The sequence below is a fragment of the Rana temporaria genome, chromosome 4 (genome assembly GCF_905171775.1).
Source record: "Rana temporaria chromosome 4, aRanTem1.1, whole genome shotgun sequence".
Classification (NCBI taxonomy): domain Eukaryota; kingdom Metazoa; phylum Chordata; class Amphibia; order Anura; family Ranidae; genus Rana; species Rana temporaria.
Genome location: NC_053492.1, coordinates 244,250,534 through 244,269,974, shown reverse-complemented (window position 1 = coordinate 244,269,974; position 19,441 = coordinate 244,250,534). Strand labels below are relative to the sequence as shown.

Genomic DNA, 19,441 nt, shown 5'->3' with positions numbered 1-19,441 from the left:
ATCCATGTAATTATGGTTTATTTTTCTGAGAAATCACTGACACCTTAGCGTTTCTATCCACAGCCATCTTGAGTAAGGGCAGATTTTATGTAGCATTTCATTCCTGGAATCATCTGCCCTTAGCTTAGGCATGCAGGCAGGAGAGTGTTTACCTGAAAGAGCCCCTCCTCCAGATGAAAGGGGGGGGGGGGAATAAAATGTCCTTGAAGATTTTTGGGATGTATGACTTTTTTTTTTTTTTTTTTTAGCCTTAGCCAGAAACCAAACAACTAAAAAGTGTTTTAAAACATAGAATGCATTAAGATAAAAAAAAGCTTCTACCTTTACAACCCATTTTAAAAATGCTTTGCTTTACAGAAAATGGCGTGCACAGGTAGCCACCAGCACCAGCATGCACTCTTGCATGACTATATGCAATTTTTTCAAATATAAAATGTTATGGTTTGGAAAATACACCTATATGTGTTTTGAGTACACACCAGTGCCGCAGTTGGCGTACACAGCACTTTCAGTAATGTAGTCAGATGGGACAAAACAATACTCTGCGGTTGTAGTTTTCAGGCGTCACAATAGCGGATGTATCGTACACTACACATCAATATATGCTATACTTTATGGTTAAGTGCGAGAGGTCTGTGTTGTATCTCCACTCCAGGGCCAGCTCTTTAACTTCACATTCTCATTGCCAGCTATCTATTGATCTAAATTCTACCAGTTCAGCAGAGACCAGCCATATTTCGAACTATGTATGGTAACCCCGGGCACATCTACCAATCGACTTGTGTGCAACCAGCCTGGTTCCACTCACTCCTAACCAATTGGTACTGGTGGCTATAGCCAGCACAGCAATGCTACTCATTGTGTTCTGCCAGCAGAGAATGGTTCCTGCTGGCAGAACACAATAGCACTGCAGGAGGGATCCATGCATCAATACTGACATCTTTGGCTTGCCTTAGAACTGTGTGGACAGATTTATTTCTAAAGAGAATTCAATGGGGAGTTTTCAAAATATTAAAAGGAACCTAAATCTCCACCTTGTGTATTTGATTGTCTGCTTTAGGTCTATGTTGGTCAACTCTCTTGACATGGGGGAGCTTCATGCATGGCCCCAACATCACCCAAGGGCTGCACATAAAATTCAGTAAATGGGTAAATGGCCCAAGACTGCAGACATATTACACAAGGCTGATAGAAATCACTACTATACATGGCAATAGGGAAGCACATATTGGTGTCTGCAGGGGTCCTTAAGGTTGCAATAGATTGCCAAATGGCTGCAGGTTGGGCATCAGGATTTTCGGTGGTTGTAACCACATTTATGCACCTGTTGATACTTTTTTGTTAAACAAATTTTTATTTTATTTTTGCCAAGCGTCTGAGTATCTGTAATGTTTGGACAGATGATAAGGGGGTAGACCTACCATAAAATCTTGTCCTGAAAATTATGAGTATGTTTTATACGACTGTTACCAAACGATTTAAAATTCTGCTAAAAATGTTCTCTGTAATACTATGCTAAAAATTGTGAACAGGCTGTGGTCTAATAATTTACCTCTAGTAAACTAGACTTTTGTATTGAACAGTTTACTGATTATGTAGTTTGAGGTTAATAAATGTATTCAATCGAGAGGCTCACTTTCTATTAACATCAGCCACAACTGCATGTTTTGCTTATGGGCTTTATCGGGTAAGGCATGACCCTAAGGCCAAATGGGTGATACATAATACAAACATGGCTGTTTTGTTGTCCATTTTAGACCAACCATTTTTTTTGAGATTGTAGCAGGAGTGGTGTAAAGCCTGGATTTTGTATCTGACAGTTCTGAATTGACCCTATCTAACAAGATGTTCATTATTTTAGGTACACCGCCCATTGCCTGGCTTTGGTTACATTGATGTGTGATGAGAACAAGCAGGCCTTTTTGAATAAGTTGTTTGGTACAGATGAGCTAATGCATTTCAAACTTCAGTAAGTACCTTCTTTTTTTAATTTTTTTCTCTGCTACAATATTTTGTGTGTTCTTGGGGGGTAAAAATATTTTTATTTCTCTGTTCCAGACTGCTGGATGATCTGCACAACCATGCCATTGAACAGGGTCTTTTATTAACCAACACAGAGAAGTCCTTGTGGTGTAAAAACAAGAGCCAACAGTACACACAGGGTCAAATTGTATCGAGTGATCTCTGTTTACGAGTGGTGCCTGTTTGTGGAATATTACTTCCTAAACAAATTTTGAAGAGCAAAGAGCAGGTAAGTGAAAATTATTGCATTTTGCCTAAAGAGTAACTTTAGTCAGAATATTAAGTCCTCATAGATCAATTCAGTGTGGCCCCTTTTGCAGGTAAAGCTATGGAAAAACAAAAAGGGGTGCCTATACTGTTTTGAAAATCCAGTAAGGCATTCTCACCCTGCTCTGGACTTTCTCAGTTGCTCTCTATTTTTGGCCCTGTGTGCCTAAAATCTCTGCATCCTAAAATGTCTGCATCCTGTTTCCAAGTAAATGACTGTGTATTAAAGCTAAACCATATCACAGCAGGACAGCTAGCTTTTTGAGAAGGAAGATCCTGCTGTGGTGGTCACCATATTTATTTTGCCAAATTTTCTTTAAAAAAAAAAAAGCCATGTTCATATTGCGTTGGTAACTGCCTTGTCTGTGGTTTAAGTATGACCGTTAAAGACATTTCTCTGTACATTCTTGAGATGGTGTGGCAATAAATTGCAAAGATAAAGCGGGGTTAAAATATGAAACCATATAGGCCTCATGCACTCTGGATGTTTTTGGACGTTTTTACAGCTTCTCTTTTTGTCTTTAGTTTTTTTTTTTCTCTCTACAGTCAATTAACTCTCCAGCATGGTATCTTATGTGTCCATGCACACGTAGACTGTCATCAACTGTTTTTGGCTGTGATAAAAACCCAAAACTTAAAAATAAGCCAGATCCTTAAGTGGTTGAAAGTACCTACCAATGAATGCAGATCATGGTGACCATCACCATGGTAAACCCTGAATTTATCTTAAAGTCTCACTCCCTGTTCATGTGAAGTTTTTAGTAGTTTGTTCAGACCAAGTTGCTTCACAAACGCATGCATGAATTGTATGTAGCCCCACTTACATACATTATATACTGCTGGGTTCTGGCAGCGGAATGGCAACCTTCCTTCATGCTCCTAAAACAAATAGAGTCAGGCTATCAGCCAGTTAGAGGGTTGCTTTTGTATTTGAATGAGTTCAAGGCTTCCTCTGACTGGGGCAGGCAGAGGATATCGCCATCTCCTGCATCAGCCAATCAGTGGAAGCTTTGTATTCATTAAAATTAATGCGTGAGGGAAATGGTTAAAAAAAAATGACCTTAATGCGGCAAATTTGAAGACTTTAAAACCACTTAAATTAGTTATTTATACTTTTAAATTTTTAGGAAATTCAGAAAAGTCCAATCGTATTAGTGGAGTCTACTTGTCGCAGTCTTCAAAGTCTTGCTCAGGTGGTTTCCTTTGGGAAAGCTGTGCTGTTGGAAGGACCCATAGGTTGTGGAAAAACTGCATTGGTGGAGCATTTGGCCACAGTGACTGGACGTTTGAAATCGCCTGATATATTCAAAGTTCAGCTTGGAGACCAGACTGATAGTAAGGTAAGGACGTTATAAGTGAACATCACGGTTTTAGTAGGATATTGGTGTGCTAGAATGGTGTGTCTTAGACCAGTGTTTCTCAACCTTTTTCCAGTCAGGGCACCCTTAAAAAGTATTTTCAGTCTTGAGGCACCCCAGTCCAAGGCTTGGTTCACATTACTGTGTGTCGCACAACACGCGCAAAATCGCGCTCATTCCTGACACACAGACAAATGCTCTGCTCTTTAGGGGTACCATTTTGGTACCCCCACACATTGGAAAACATGGGGTTCTTTTGCTGCAGTGCAATAAAAAAAAAGAACGTTGGGGACTTGTTTTCCTGCATTTTTGTTGGTACAGAAGCCCATTGAAATAAATGGGCTGCCCTACATGCAGCTACACAGATGTGAACCAACGGCTTGTTCACATGTCATAGGGGTGGTAAAACCACATGGTTTAGCCGTTTTTACCACCCCCAACTTCTCCACCTTTAGCTGCAGAGGCAGCAGCTGGAGGTGTTCACATGCTGTGGCTGCAACTGGAGGTATACTGAGTGTGAATGGGGCTGTACTGCAACTACCCTGCAACTGTATGCACTGCACGGTTGTGGTGTAGTGATGCTGCATTTACGGGCTTAAAACAGGTGGTAAAGAGACAACATAATGCCTCTTTACCCTTTCAAATGCTTTCTGAAAAGCGATCTGTGTATGGATTGCTTTTCAGAGGAGCAGCAATCCTTGCTGCTATCAAACAAGCCCTACAAAAGCCATTCTGATGGTACAGGAAAGTAACATACACACATACATACAGACACATGCTTACGCATACATACATGCACACATACATGCATGCACACACACACATATACATACAGACAGTCACGTGTGCACACACACACAGGCACATGTATAAAGCCACTTTAAAATGAATCTAGCTTCTAGCTCAGTACCTTTTCCAGATTCCTCATTCAGCCGGGTACTGCACTCTAGGGGGAAGCAGAGAGCACAGCACACTCCTCTGCACTTTACTTTCACTTTTGAAGCCGACAGAGCTTCTCACAGTTTGGCAGGAGAGCAGGCTCATTTGACTGCCTTCTCTCCACTGACCCCGCAGCACACCTGAGAACCTCTGAAGGCACACTGGTTGAGAAAGGCTGTCTTAGACATCAGTCTGCTGTACTACTTTGTTCAAGCTGCTCATTTGCTGTCCTCTGATATTGGTAGCTTGTTCGGGCATTAATGATTCCCCCCTCCCCCCCTTGGTTTCTTAGATGTTGCTTGGAATGTATCGCTGCACTGATGTTCCAGGAGAGTTTGTGTGGCAGCCAGGAACATTAACACAAGCTGTTACTCATGGACATTGGATTTTGCTTGAGGATATCGATTATGCACCTTTGGATGTGGTATGTAGGGTTTTCATTTTTTAATAGTGTTATAAATTTGATATATTACAAATCATAATGCCTGCATAAATGTTCTCAAATGTTTCAAATTGGGACCAAATTGGACCAGAAAACATTTTGCTTTTTAAAATGAAATTGAAAGTTGAGATCTCTTAACCACTTTAAGACCAGGCTTATTTTTCAAACTTGTTTACAAGTTAAAGTGGAGTTCCACCCATAAATATAACATTACATCAGTAGTTTTAAAAAAATGTCAGTCCTTTTAAGATTTTTTTTTTAGATGCCTTCAAAGTGTTGTTGCTAGGCAGAATAGTTAATCTTCCCTCTTCCTGCACCTAGGTGCTTAAGCTTCCTAACCTACACCGCACAGACTCCTGGGAATGTAGTGGGTGTAACTTTCCAGGAGTCTGTGCACTCCCCAGTCTCGAAGAATCATGTGACTTGGACAGTACAGGTGCTGAAACCTGATCTGAAACCTATTGCACTGCTTGTGCAGCACTGAGCATGTGCGAGATCTGCAAGGCTGAAATCCAGGAAGTTATATAGTCTGGCTTCATGATGCCCACACTTAAGATGGCCCCAGTCAATTTCTATTTTATAAAGTGTCTAAATGCTGTAACAACCTAACAAAACGGACCTTAGTTTACAGACTAACTTTACTAGAATACATTAAGCTTGTGTATTACAGGGGTTTTTATATTTAAAAAGTGAAATTGTGGCCGGAACTCCGCTTTAAAATGTCTTTTTATTTTTTTTAGAAAATTACTTGGAACCCCCAGACATTATATATACTAGGGCCATAGTTTGGAGACCCCTGCGGGCCTAGAGAATAAAATGTCGATCGTTGCAATACTTTGTCACACAAGCACCTTTTTTGGGGAAAAAATACTTTTTGGAATAAAAAAAATAGGGCAACAGTAAAGTTAGCCCATTTTATTTATTTTTTATTCATTGTGTGTAACGACACCCCGAGTATGAAAGGGGTTAAAGTAGTTTAGGACATTCATTCCTGAACACAAGGCAGCTACCAGACACTCCAATGAGCCGAACAAGAAACCCATATGAATGATTCTCCTCCAATTACGAGACGAAGCTCCGTGTTGAGGGTCAAGCAGGAATATGAATCTTTATTGAGGAATAGTCTTGTATACAGAAAGAGGAGGTTCCTACAACCTGCTCATATTACTCTGAAAATAGATCTGTGACCAGACGTAATTAACATGAGCTCATTAACTAATCCCTTTGACAGCATAAGTGACTCGTAGGCATGACCTTTCAGGTCCTAGTCTTGTGGTCTCCTAGCTCCCTAACTATAATAGACATTATCATAAATACACCTTCACACAATTGCTGGGTCAATTGGCACAAGCAACAATGAGATGCAGAGCAGTCACACTAGACTCCTTTACATTATAGAAGACAGCAGACAGGTGGCTGGAGGTGATGACATTAGCATCTCCTTACAGTATATGTCCCAACAGTATGAATGAGTCACTATTTCTAATATGGCATATATCCTTGGAGATATTGTGGATAAATATTAACTGTCCCATTTTAAGTAATCCAAGACATATTCTTAATGTCCATTATTTTCTTGCTCACCCTGTGCCCCTAATAGACACATTGTTATTTGCACATAAGAGGTGCATGGGGGGCTGAAGCAAGGGGATCCCATACATTCTAAGGGATTCTGGGTTCCACGGGCCCTCCTGTTACATTGTGAAAGAGGTTTATGCCGAGTAAATTGATTCCCAACATATTACGCTTCAAAATTGCACCCATTCCTGGAATGGCGACCAAACTTTTATCCTTTAAAAAAATCTCCATATGCGACATTTAAAAAATTCTACAGGTCTTATGTTTTGAGTTAGAGGAGGTCTATGGCTAGAATTATTGCTTGCGCTCTAATGATTATGGCGATACATCACGTGTTAGTTTAAACAGTTTTCATATGCGGGCGCTACTCGCGTATGCGTTTGCTTCTGCACGTGCGCTCAGCGGAACGGGGCTTGTTTTTATTATTTATTTTACTTTTTATTTTTACACTGTATTCACTACTACTTGTATTCCTATTACAAGGAATGTAAACATCCCTTGTAAAAAAAAAAAAAAAAAGCACGCCAGGCCCTCTTGAATATGAGATCTGCGGTCAAAAAGACCTTGGATCTCATATTTACACTTCTAAGCAATAAAATAAAATAAAAATTCCCTTTTTTAAGAGCTATGGGCAGAAGTGACGTTTTGTCGTTGCTTCTGCCTTGCAATGGTATGGAGCCGGGTGGGGGCCCATCTTCACCTCACTTGGCTCTATACAACAGAGGGGGACGGGCCTCTCTTGCCACCGATTAAAAGTGATCTTGTGGCGAATCCCCTCCTAAGACCAGTTTTATCTGAAATAGGAGCGCCCGCTGAAGAGAATCCAGGGATTATGGGAGCCTGCTGCTGCCATAAAGATATTTCACTTCAAAGTGGCGCCGTATAATGATGCAATTTTTCTTTTAATCAAAGTTCTCCTTTACAACTGATGCTAGAGGTTTACTCTTCGAATTACAGTATTCTGGCATTGTTGTCCTTAGCCAGGCTTTTGGACCAAACTGCATCTGCACACTGTTCAACTGGACGTTACAGAGCTAGCTAGTAAGCACCATTTGGCCACTGGGTTCCACATGGGGTACTTTAAAGACTCCATTCAATTTGTTGTGTAGTGTTATCCATTGCCACTGTGCTTGTTGTTTTGCCTTATGATAACTCGCACGTTATCCCAGGTCTGCAGAGGCTGCACAGTCTCTTGTACCTACTTCAGCAAATTCTGCATCTGATTTACTTGTGGCCTTATTAGCTACTGCGACCCTGATTCTGATTTGCTCAAATCCGTGTCTGATGAGTTTAATCCTGAGGAGTTGAAATCTATTGCTTTCATACCCCCCAAGTTAAAACAGATTGTTTTAACTGGTATTGATGCAATACACACCACTTTGAAGCTAGAAGATCAGCCTGTTGCTTCTGCCAGTGCTGTCTGCAGCCTTGGATTGTTTAGGACTTCTAAGGCTGCAAGGACTTCCTCTGCACCCACTTTACCAATGGTATCCTTGAAGTTGTTTGCTCTCCCCTAAACACTGGCTTTTATATCATTTTTGTGGGTATTTTGTTTAGAACTGTTTTTTTTTACCACTGTGAACGCAGCAATGTCTTGCCAAACAGCTGTAGTGTTAAATTTACTGGATGCCTTCTGTTTTATTTCTCACCAGTGCCTCTTGCCAGTGTATGTGATGGGCTTTTTAGATTGCTCGACTGTGGCTTGCAAGGAGCTGTGGTCTGCAAATACTTTAGGGAACCAGTACCTCTTCTGTCAGCTCTTGACAAGGGTTATCAAAGATTGTACCAGTGGCAAGAGTACCAATCTTGCCTAGCAAAAGAAGCCTAGAGTGGAAAGAAGTCTTCTCCCTTTTTGTCTGTCAAGTTTCTCACTTGTTTATCCACTTTGACTTCATTGTCTGCCTTCCAAGCTTGGCACGCTGTCCTCTTGTAGAGTCTGCCAAATATTTCCCCCTACTAAGATGCACCCACACTTTCCAGGGTGATGGGCCGTCTGACATTTTGCGGACACCTAGATTGCTTGCATTTTAGATGCCCAGGTGCGGGAGGTGGTGTACCAGAGCCACAAGCCTGAGTTTTGTTGCCTGCCGCCTCCTCATTTTTCCCACTTTCAACCTTCCTTTGGTATTTTGGTTCAAGGTGTCTGCGCCAATCCCCCTGTGTGTGGAATATCTCCGTTCAAAGCTGAAGCACAGCTTCCAAGCCTTTAAGTGATTGTAAAGCTATGTTTGCTATAAAAACAAGTCTTACTTGCCTCCACTGTGCAGTTCGTTTTGCACAGTCGCCCCGATCCTCGAAATCTGGGGTCCCTCTGCGGCTTTCGTAACTCCACCCCGCATCGTATAAACCCCCTAAAAATAGTGCTCTCCCGGGGGGGTTACCGATGCGGGCGTGCTTCCGATTCCAGCATTCGGCGTTCATGGACCAGAGGGGCCGGTCACTAGAAGTAGTTTTTCAACTTAATGCATAGGATGCATTAAGTTGAAAATACACAAGGGTTTACAACCCCTTTTAAGGGCAGTAAGCATAGGAAGTGTTAACGGGTATAGGGTTTTGTTACTGTGATACAGCAACAATTGCAGCGCTTCCTTGGTGTAGAGCACTGCCGTCTCCAACACGGTCACAATGTTGTATCGGGGCATAACCACCTGTAGGCGGTAACTAGTTGTGAGGCTAGGAAATATTTGAAACAGTCTGCTATGGCAAGGCCCTCCTGTGAGGAAGGTCTCAAAGTAGATAGTTTATACTATGCTGTGCAGGGGCCCCACAGAAACTAGACCAATAGTTGATTGAGTAGGAAAACATTTTTTTTTTGGTGTCCATTGGGTGGAGTGGCTAAATAAGTGAATTTAGGTAAAAGTAGTGACAGGCAGGTTCTCCCATGCCTTAAGCCTCGCCTTTACAACAGCAAGAGTTGGCAACACGTTCAACGGCATATAATCCTTAACAGATCTAGAAATCCTAATACCCAAATACTTTAATGTGTCCACCCATTGTAGAGGGATATCTGGCGTTGCATTCAACCTGGCCTCCGGATCGACAACAAGTTGAGATTTTGTCAAGGTAACCCAGAGGCCTGTGACTTCTGGGAAGGTATTGAGAATGTGGAGAGCTCCTTTGTAAGCCGTTGATGAAATTTTGCTGGAATCCAAAGAACTCATGACTTGCTATGTATACTCGAGTATAAGCCAAGTTTTTCAGCACATTGCACATGCTGAAAATGCCCCCCTTGGCTTATACTCAAGTCACCTTTTTGCGCCTGATCTCTCAGACTTTGGGGACCCTGTATTGGCCAGCTGATTTTTTTTTCAAAGCCGGGCACCCCTTCCATAGACTCCCATGTTAAACATCAATCTAGGCACGGGCGCAGTGAGGCATGCAGATGGACACTCTAGGCCTATACTCGAGTCAATACGTTTTCCCATTTTTTTTTTTGTGGTAGAATTAGGTGCCTCGGCTTATATTCGGGTTGGCTTATACTCGAGTATATACGGTAAGTACTTTCATTTGCGATCCTTTTTGTTTTCTGTTGTAGTCTGTTGTAGTAATGTCTTTTTTTCTCTTCCGTTCATGGACTGACACAGCAGCCTTTGACCTTAAAGTTATATCCACTTTCTTCCAGGAGAGTTGGGCAGAAAAAAAGCACTTTAAGTGTTAACAACACTTTCCTCAGTACAGCTCTTCCCAGGGGGCGTGGTCCCCCGGGTATAACCCACACTCTGCCTCAGCAGCTCCATTTTTTTTTCTGCCTAATTGTCAGGAGAGGACATGGCCTTCTGGAGTCCCTGTACTCTGGAATTTTTTTGCGATTTTTATTGTTTTGTTCCTGCATTTTTTTTAATCCTGGGATTCTTCTATCAACTGCCGACTGGGTGACAGGCTGGGTCTTGAATCTTGTAGTCCCCTATGTTCGGCCATCGAGCGTGTGCTGGCCCTCAGCTCGGCTCTGGGTCGTCCACGACAGGCCATATTGCTCCAGGGGCAGCCGGGGAACTACATGTTCCAGGACACACATATGACCGGTCTCTATGGCCTTGTCACAGGGTGTCTGGCCGACAGACATGCCGTTTAGCGGACATTAGTTCTGTCCGTGATACCTCCAGCCGGTGGTCGCAGGACGGGTAAGTAGTGCCCCTTGCCCTGGCAAGGTGGTATGGCTGGTGTTTCCCCTGGGGAGGTCGACTGAGGGTCCGCCCTGCTTTTCTCTCTCCCTTTCCTCTCCCTCCTTCCCCATACTGGGTAGCGGCTGTGAGGGGGGGCCTCCTGGGGTATTTTTCTGCCACCGGGGACCGTGTGGTGCGGGGGGCTGTAATTTTACATTTGGGGGGTGCTGCTGTGTGTGCTGCTCTGTGTTGTGTGCGCCACTGGGGTTTTTAAAACGGCGGTTGGCCGCCATTTTGCCGCGGTCGCGGTTTACATGGTCGGCGGCCATTTTCTTGTAGCCCGCAATGGGGCTTTTTACCTCAGACGGCGGCCATCTTAGAAAAGTCTTGGCCTCTTGTGACTGAAATAGCGCTGCAAAAGACCGCAAATCATCCCTGAGGGACAGGCGCAGCCTGCACTTGTCGGCACACCTCAGTGTTTCAGCTCACACTGCAACCGGGTGGGGTGGTGAGTTCCCTGGGGGCCTCTGCCTTCTGTTTTTTGCAGCCGGGAGGTGACCGGTGGGTTGTTCTTGCAGTGCTGGGTGACACAGCGGTGGGGCATCATGGAGCCTGAAGCTGGTGCTTCTGCCCCAGCAATGCCTGAGTTATCCCTTAATGCCCCTGCCGCATCTGTTGAGGCAATGTCGGCTGTCCTTGAGGCGTTTCTCGCCAGGTTTGAAGCGACAAGTAGCCAGAAGGGGGGGTAAAAAGTGCCCCCTCCCTGAGCCTGCTTCTGGGGATGTCTGACACAGAATCATATCCTGCCGTTGCTTCTTGCTCTGGTTCTGTCATGTCAGATGATGCGAGCTTAACCCACGCGGACAGTGAGGATGACTCTGCTTCAGGGTCCGTGAATGATAAGGAATTTGTTGGAGCGCTTATCTCTGTGGTGGGGGACACTCAAAAACCAAGGATTTGGCGGGGGCATCGATGTGCCGGTCCCTTTTGGGTTCCGCAAGCCACCCTACACCACAAAAGTATTTCCTTGTATTCCATATTTGGACAAATTGTTATACAAGGAATGGGATACGCCGCAAAAAGTTTTTACTGTTCCTAAATACTTTGCGACCCGCTATCCCTTTTGAGGAGGACTTTTTAAAGTGGGTCTCTCCTCCGTCAGTGGACCCTCCCGTGTCCAGACTGAGCAAAGCACCCACGTTGCCTGTGGAAGGGGCTCCCGCTTTTAAGGACCCCGCAGATAAGAGTGGAGGCTGTGAGACCGGTTTTGGCCGGGACTCTAGTGTCGCAGACACTGACCGAACGTGCAAAGTTTTTGCTACAGGAGCTGGAGGCGCAGGATGATTCCGAGACCTGTAAGGACCTGGCTGAACAGTTGGTTCAGGGTCTAAAGTTTGTCTGTGAGTCGGCCCTGGATACGCTTCCCTTGCTTTCCAGGGCCTCCGCGGTGGTACTGTGCTGCCTTGTGTGGCTGAAGTGCTGGTCTGCGGACCAGTCCTCAAAGAAGGCCTTGGTGGATGGGTGAACGGCTTTTTGGGGCAACCCTGGATGACATTAAGGATGCCACTGGTGGTAAGAGCACGCTGCTCCCACAGTCTAGGAAGGGCAAGGAGCCTCGCCATAAGCAAGGGCCCTCCTTTACTACCCCCAAGCGTTTTTTCGTGCGCCGGGAAAAAGTTTGCAAGGTGCTAAGGCCCCCGCTGCGGGGCAGAAGCGCACCTGGTACCGCAAGCCCAACAAGCCTGCGGACAAGCCTGCTTCCGCATGAAGGTCTGCCCGTGTCTCGGGTGGGGAGCCTGCTTTGCGAATTCTCGGCTCAGTGGAGGTATCTTCTTTCCGACCGTTGAGTTTGCGAAGTAGTTTCCTCGGGGTACAAGATAGTGTTTCTCTCTTGTCCACCAAACAGATTTTTTCCTTCCAACCTCCAGCTTTCTCCGGATCGCCGGAAGGCTCTGTCAGGGGCTGTCCAGGATCTACTGGGCAAGGGAGTGATTGTGCCAGTTCCCTCGATGGAACGGTTTCAGGGGGTTTACTCCAATCTGTTTGTAGTCCCCAAGAAGGAAGGGGTCCGTCCAATCCTAGACCTGAAGGCCCTCAATTGTTTTGTCAAGGTGCAAAAATTCAGGATGGAGTCGATTCGCTCGGTGATGGCAGCACTCCATCAGGGGGACTTTATGGCGTCCTTGGATATCATGGACGCATACCTACATGTTCCCATTTGCACAAGGCACCAGAGTTTTCTGTGCTTTGCGGTCGGGGAGGACCATTTTCAATTTGTGGCCCTCCCGTTCGGCTTGGCCTCGGCACCACGGGTTTTCACCAAGGTGCTCGCCCCGATCGTAGCCCTGCTGAGGCAGCGAGGGATCGCTATCGTGGGATATCTGGACGACCGTCTCCTGAGAGCTTTCTCAGAATTAGAAAAGGACGTGTCTATCACGTGTCAGACTCTCCAAGAGTTTGGCTGGCTTCTGAATATCCAGAAGTCAGTGTTGATTCCGTCTCTGCGGCTGGAATACCTAGGGCTAGTCCTGGATTCCGCGGAGGCGAGGGTTTTCCTCCCAACGGAAAAAACCCCAGACTCTGCAATCTGCAGTGCAGCAGTTGTCGACCTAGAAGTGATCATCTCTGATTCTGCATGAGGGTTCTGGGTCTGATGGTGGCCTCTTTTGAGGTGGTTCCGTATGCCCAATTCCACACCCGGGAGCTACAGAAGGAAATTCTGTCGCTTTGGGACAAGCTCTCGTCCTCTCTAGATGACCAGATGGCTCAACTGAATCTGGTAAGGTCTTCCCTGGTGTGGTGGCTGACGTCTCCGGTGCTTCGGACCGGGAATTCGTTTCTGCCGTGCCATTGGACAGTGGTCACGACGGATGCCAGCCTCTCCGGTTGGGGGGGGGTTTGGGGCACCCAGTCAGCCCAGGGGCGCTGGACTCAGGAGTCCCGCCTGCCAATCAATACACTGGAGCTCCGAGCAATCAAGCTGTGTTTTGCCAGGTGGTCCCTGGATCTGCAGGGCCGACCGGTCAGGATCCAGTCCGACAACGCCACGGGTGTGGCATACGTCAATCAGGGAGGCACGCGGAGCTCGGCTACAGCAATGGAAGTCGCGCACCTCCTTTGGTGGGCCGAAAGGTCCGTTCCGGCTCTATCGGCCGTGTACATTCCTGGAGTACAGAATTGGCAAGCCGACTACCTCAGTCGCCAAACACTAGACCAAGGAGAGTGGTCACTCAACCCGGAGGTGTTTCGGAGTCTGTGCCAAAAGTGGGGCACTCCAGACGTGGACCTTCTAGCGTCCCGTCTCAATCGGAAGGTGCCACGGTTCGTGGCCAGGTCGAAGGACCCGTGGGCGGACATGTCGGACGCGTTGGTGGGTCACTATCGCCTAATATATGCCTTCCCTCCTCTGAAGCTTCTTCCTCGCCTGCTGCGCAGAGTGGAAGCCGAAGGGATTCCTTCCGTTCCGCAAGTCGGACTCACGGTTCGTGTCGGTGACTGGTCCTAAAAAAGGTCTGGCGGTCTCGTCGGACAACATTTCTAGGTGGATCTGACAGGTTGTGCTTCAGGCCTATGCCCTGAAGGGGCGGGCGCCTCTCTTTCAGGTTACGGCGCATTCGACCAGGGCGATCGGTGCCTCTTGGGCTTTCCGGCATCAAGCCTCTGTGTTACAGGTGTGTAAGGCAGCGACCTGGTCGTCAGTCCACACTTTGTCTAAATTTAACAAGGTGGATGAGAGTGCATCTTCGGATGCCTCCTTCGGCCGCAAGGTGTTACAGGCGGCAGTTTGAGGTTGGAGTTCCTCCGTTAAGTAACTTCGGTTTTGTTTGGGGTGTAGCTTGGTTTGCTGTGTTGTTTTTCCCACCCCTCGAATTTTTTGACACTGCTTGGGGACGTCCTTAAGGTCAAAGGTTGCTGTGTCCCTCCATGAATGGAAGAGAAAATAGGATTTTTGTACTCACCGTAAAATCCATTTCTCTGAGTTCATGGACGGACACAGTACCCACCCACCCCTCCTTTGTTTGTACTGCTTGTTACGAACTGGAGCTGCTGAGGCCGAGTGTGGGTTATACTCGGGGGACCACGCCCCCTGGGAGGAGCTGTACTGAGGAAAGTTTTTTTAACACTTAAAGTGCTTTTTTTCTGCCTAACTCTCCTAGAAGGAAGGTGCATAATACCCTAAGGTCAAAGGCTGCTGTGTCCGTCCATGAACTCAGAGAAATGGATTTTAGGGTGAGTACAAAAATCCTATTTTTTTTTGTAATATCGTTCTCTGTAAATACTTTGTTTGCGCTGTTTAATTTGTTGTTGCAGTGAACAATTTGTGTTTATGGTAAAGCACATGGTGGCAGCTGTTTGTGTAATAGATTACCTGGTTAACTAAAGCCTGTGTTAGTAGCTCTCGGTATGCTGGAAAATCCTTGTGCAGGGTGAGAGTTTCATTGTCACGTATTCGTCAGTTCTCTTTGCCCAGTTTTACTTCAGACCTCTTTTTGTTAGGCTTGATTCACACTTCTGCATTTATTTATTTTTTGTGCTTTTTGCATTTTGCAGATTTGCACTACAGAATGTGTTCCATAGGAAACCATGTTAAATGGACTGTAGTGCAAATCTGCAAAAGACACTAAAAATGCATAGGTGTGAATCGGGCCTTATCGTAGAACAATTTGATCCAGTTTCTGGTGATTCGGGTGACTGTGAGTCACCTGTATTTATGAACGGACTTCCCTTTTTGGTCCTGAATATGGATGAAATGTTTAGAGTTGGACCCAGGGCTTCCGTCTTGCCCAAGGTATATCATCTTTTGCTTTAACCAGGACATTTTTCTTCTGTACTGTTGTCTGTCTGGCTTTGGCCCATGGGGAATTTTCTTCCATTGTCTGGATATGGTTTGGACTTTAGTAAATCTCTGAACCATTGTTAAGGCTTGTGGTCTGGGGGATTTTGTTACCCTTTTTCCTGTTTCAGTTCACTCCACTAGGTATGAGTTTTAGTTTCTGGGCAAATGTTTCACAAATTTTGTAAAGCTGCCACCTGGTCTCCTTTTTACATGTTAATCTAAATTTGCATGGTGGACGTTTCTATCTCATCTAAGGCTAGCTTTGGGTGTAACGGTTTTCAAACAGCTGTTTGAGTTGCAGGAAGTACCCTGTTTTGTTTTTTTTGGGCACACTTGTTGGAATACTTTAACATCCTGAACATTTAATACTTCCCGTGTCCCCTCTGTGGCTCTTGGTGTTTAAAGTTATGTGGAGCAGATACCTTCTGAGCTCTTGTTCTTTAGCTGGGTACACATTTAGTTTTTTCTTTAAACTAGTTGGCTGAACTGAGCTAACATATTCCTGCATCCACACACGTAAGGTCCACAGCAGAATTTTCTTGCTGTGCTATTGTGGTCTGACATTGGAACTCCTTTGCTTTCAGAATACACTGACCAGCTCTGCAGCCGATTGCCTGCAAGACGCTGTTCGAGCAAGGTTTTCCATCAGGACCGTTCAACAGAAGCCTGCTCTAATGATCAGTCTCTGTCCAACAGGGAGGGCCACACACAGATCGAAGTTTGGACTGTCCCTGCCGCATCGGACACATTTTTTTGTACCCAGCTTTAGGCATGGGTTTACACTGGTCTGAGTATTTTGATGTGCGCTCTCAAAGGACAAGATAACCAAATGCAAAACTAAGAGTTTCTATTTGCAAAGTTGTTTGGTGTTCATGGATATATAAAACATCCTTCAGAATTGGCTGTAGGGTTATATTTCCCTGATATATCTGGTCCCTTTTTAGATCTGTTACAATGGATCTTCTAGTCTTCTTAACCCTCTCAAATTTCATTTTTTATGTATTAGATATCAGTGTTGATTCCGGTTTTGGAAAATGGTGAACTGCTAATTCCGGGAAGAGGCGACAGCATTAAAGTGGCTCCAGGTTTCCAGTTGTTTGCCACCAGAAGGTAAGATCGCTTCTTTTTTAGTACTATATTTGCAGGCTTATTACCTAAGGCATTGCAAAAAAATATTTTAATGTTCAAATTTCAGTAAACTGTAGCAACTATTTGAGTTTTCTTTTTAAAAGTGATATTAGAAGGGTTATGCAACACTAATACAGCACAGTACGTATTGGTTATTGTTCAGTCTGATAGTTAACGTTTGTAGAATCATAACCTATTTAGTCATGTCTTCTCATTTGATCTTAGAAGAACTATGTTTGTGTTTACACGTAGGAACGCACCTAAATGTACTAAAAACACACAAACACACTTTTCCTGATCTAAGGTTAATAAAAAAGAGGATTTAAAAAAAAAAAAAAAGCACTTGGCTGCATTAAAAATGCACCAAAAACGTGCATGCTAAAAAGCACCTGGAACACTACCGGATTGCGTTTCTATGGTGTGAACTGGCCCTAAAATATTCTGTTATGTTCCTTTATGGATAGAATTACTGTTGTGTTGCTGTGTCTGGATATAAATATTCAGTATGTTTTGGCATTTTTCTAAAGAATTAAATTGTTTTTTTTTTTTTTCCCCTCTCAGGTTACTAAGCTCTAGTTCTGGTGCTTGGTACAGACCACCAAATAGCCATGCCTTATTGCTTGATAAATACTGGACCAAAATACAATTGGATAACATGAGCAGGAGTGAACTAAAGGAGGTACAGTAGCAATGGTGCAAATGAATTATTATGTGTGTGTATGCATGCATACATTATTTTTTTTTTTTGATTGTACTATAACGTAGAGGAATATTGTATATTATCCGCTGGATCGTTAAGGGCCCACTTTGCATGGCGGTATGGGACCCAGGATCACAGATTTTGCAGAATTTGGTATGCTTATTAGTGAGATCGTTTTTCGTGAACGAACAGCCTTTCGGGATTTGACTTCAGAGAAGTGGTTGCATTGTTTTTTCCACACCCTGGCTATGGTCATTTTAGAAGCTAGAAGGACAAAATGACTAAGTTTGACGTGTCTTAGAAACACTAGGAGGAGACGGTTCTCATGTCTCTACAATAACCAGGTTACCCAATGTACCTTGCTCATTGGGAAATTAATTGACAATCGAATTTTAATGGTAAACAAAAATATAAGATTCTGTAACTTTCTCTCGTCTTCCCTTTCCTCCAGACTAGAGGACGTTAATTACAAACTGCTTGCTAGGTTTGCATTACACACCTTCAGAGTTGCATGCAATGTTCCCTACACGCGGCCATTTTACTGTAGCCCGCATGCTGATTTGTGCATGCCGGCGGCCATTTTAGAAATTATTTGGGCTCTAGTGCCTGTAATAACGGCGTGCACACCGCGGCTTCTCTCTGAGGGAAACCACACAGCACAGACAGAACTTTTCTCAGCTCTGCTCAGCGGTACAGCCTGTCCTGGGTGGTGAGTCCCCAGGGGTCCCTGCTCTCTGTTTCAGCCAGGAGGGTGACCGGTGGGTCCCGTTTTTGGGTCTGCGAACTAAGGTGGCAACTTTTTTTTTTTTTTTGTGGTGGACAGCATGGAGTCTGAACCACCAGGCCCCTCATGTGAGGCTTCTTCCCCACTCATGCCAGACTTAACCCTTAGTGCCCCTGCGGCCTCTCTGGATGCTGTAACGGCAATCCTGGAGGCATTTGTTGCCAGGATGGAAGCGGGTAGTGGCCAGAAGGGGGGTAAAAAGCGCCCCCTCCCTGAGCCTGCTTCTGGGGATGTCTCCGACTCAGAATCAGGTACTGCTTCTGCTTTTGACCACACTTCTGTCATGTCAGAGGATGCAGACTTAACCCACGCGGACAGTGAGGATGATTCTGCTTCAAGGTCAAAGCAGGATAAGGAATTTGTTGGAGCTCTTATCACTGCGGTGCGGGATACTCTAAAACTTGAGGATTTGGCGGAGGCATCAGACATGTCGGTCCCTTTTGGGTTCCGCAAGCCACCCCGCACCGCAAAAGTGTTTCCTTGTGTTCCGTATCTGGACGACTTGTTATACAAGGAATGGGATCGGCCGCAGAAATCCTTTACTGTACCAAAGTACTTTGCGGTCCGTTATCCTTCTGGGGAGGATTTCCAAAAAAAGTGGTTATCTCCTCCGTCAGTGGACCCCCCCTGTGTCCAGGCTAAACAAAGCTACCACGTTGCCTGTGGAAGGGGCTCCCGCCTTCAAGGACCCCGCAGACAGGAGAGCTGAGGCTCTGGCCCGCTCGTTATTCACAGTGGTGGGGTCGGCAGTGAGACCGGTTTTGGCCGGGCCTCTGGTGTCAAAGATCTCTTACCGAACGGGCTAAGTCCCTGGTGCAGGAGCTGGAGGCGCAGAATGCTTCTGAGACCTGCGTTGACCTGGCCGAACAGTTGGTCCAAGGTCTAAAATTTGTTTGTGGGTCAGCCCTGGATACGCTTCCCTTGCTTTCCAGGGCCTCCGCCTACGCGGTGGTACTACGCTGCCTTGTGTGGCTGAAGTGTTGGTCTGCGGACCAGTCCTCTAAGAAGTCCCTGGTGGACTTACCCTTTAAGGGTGAACGGCTTTTTGGAGCTTCCCTGGATGACATCATAAAGGATGCCAGAGGCGGTAAGAGCACTCTGCTCCCGCAGTCTGGGAAGGAAAAGGAGCCTCGCCGTAGTCAAGGGCCCTCATTTACTACCCCCAAGTGGTCTTTTCGCTCGCCAAGTGTGTCAGGAAAATGTTTTCAGGGTGCGAAGACGTCCACTGAAGGACAAAAGTGCACCTGGTTCCGCAAGCCCAACAAGTCTGCGGACAAGCCTGC

The 19,441-nt window shown here is 45.4% G+C and overlaps 1 protein-coding gene across 1 annotated transcript in view; it reads left to right on the top strand.

Annotated features, from left to right (window-relative positions):
• Positions 1–19,441, top strand: part of MDN1 (midasin AAA ATPase 1) — a 354,267-nt gene that overhangs the window by 29,113 nt on the left and 305,713 nt on the right. The window contains 6 exon segments of the mRNA XM_040347762.1: positions 1,862–1,969; positions 2,059–2,251; positions 3,417–3,629; positions 4,879–5,010; positions 16,553–16,656; positions 17,236–17,353. Coding sequence (XP_040203696.1) covers positions 1,862–1,969; positions 2,059–2,251; positions 3,417–3,629; positions 4,879–5,010; positions 16,553–16,656; positions 17,236–17,353 — 868 coding nt within the window.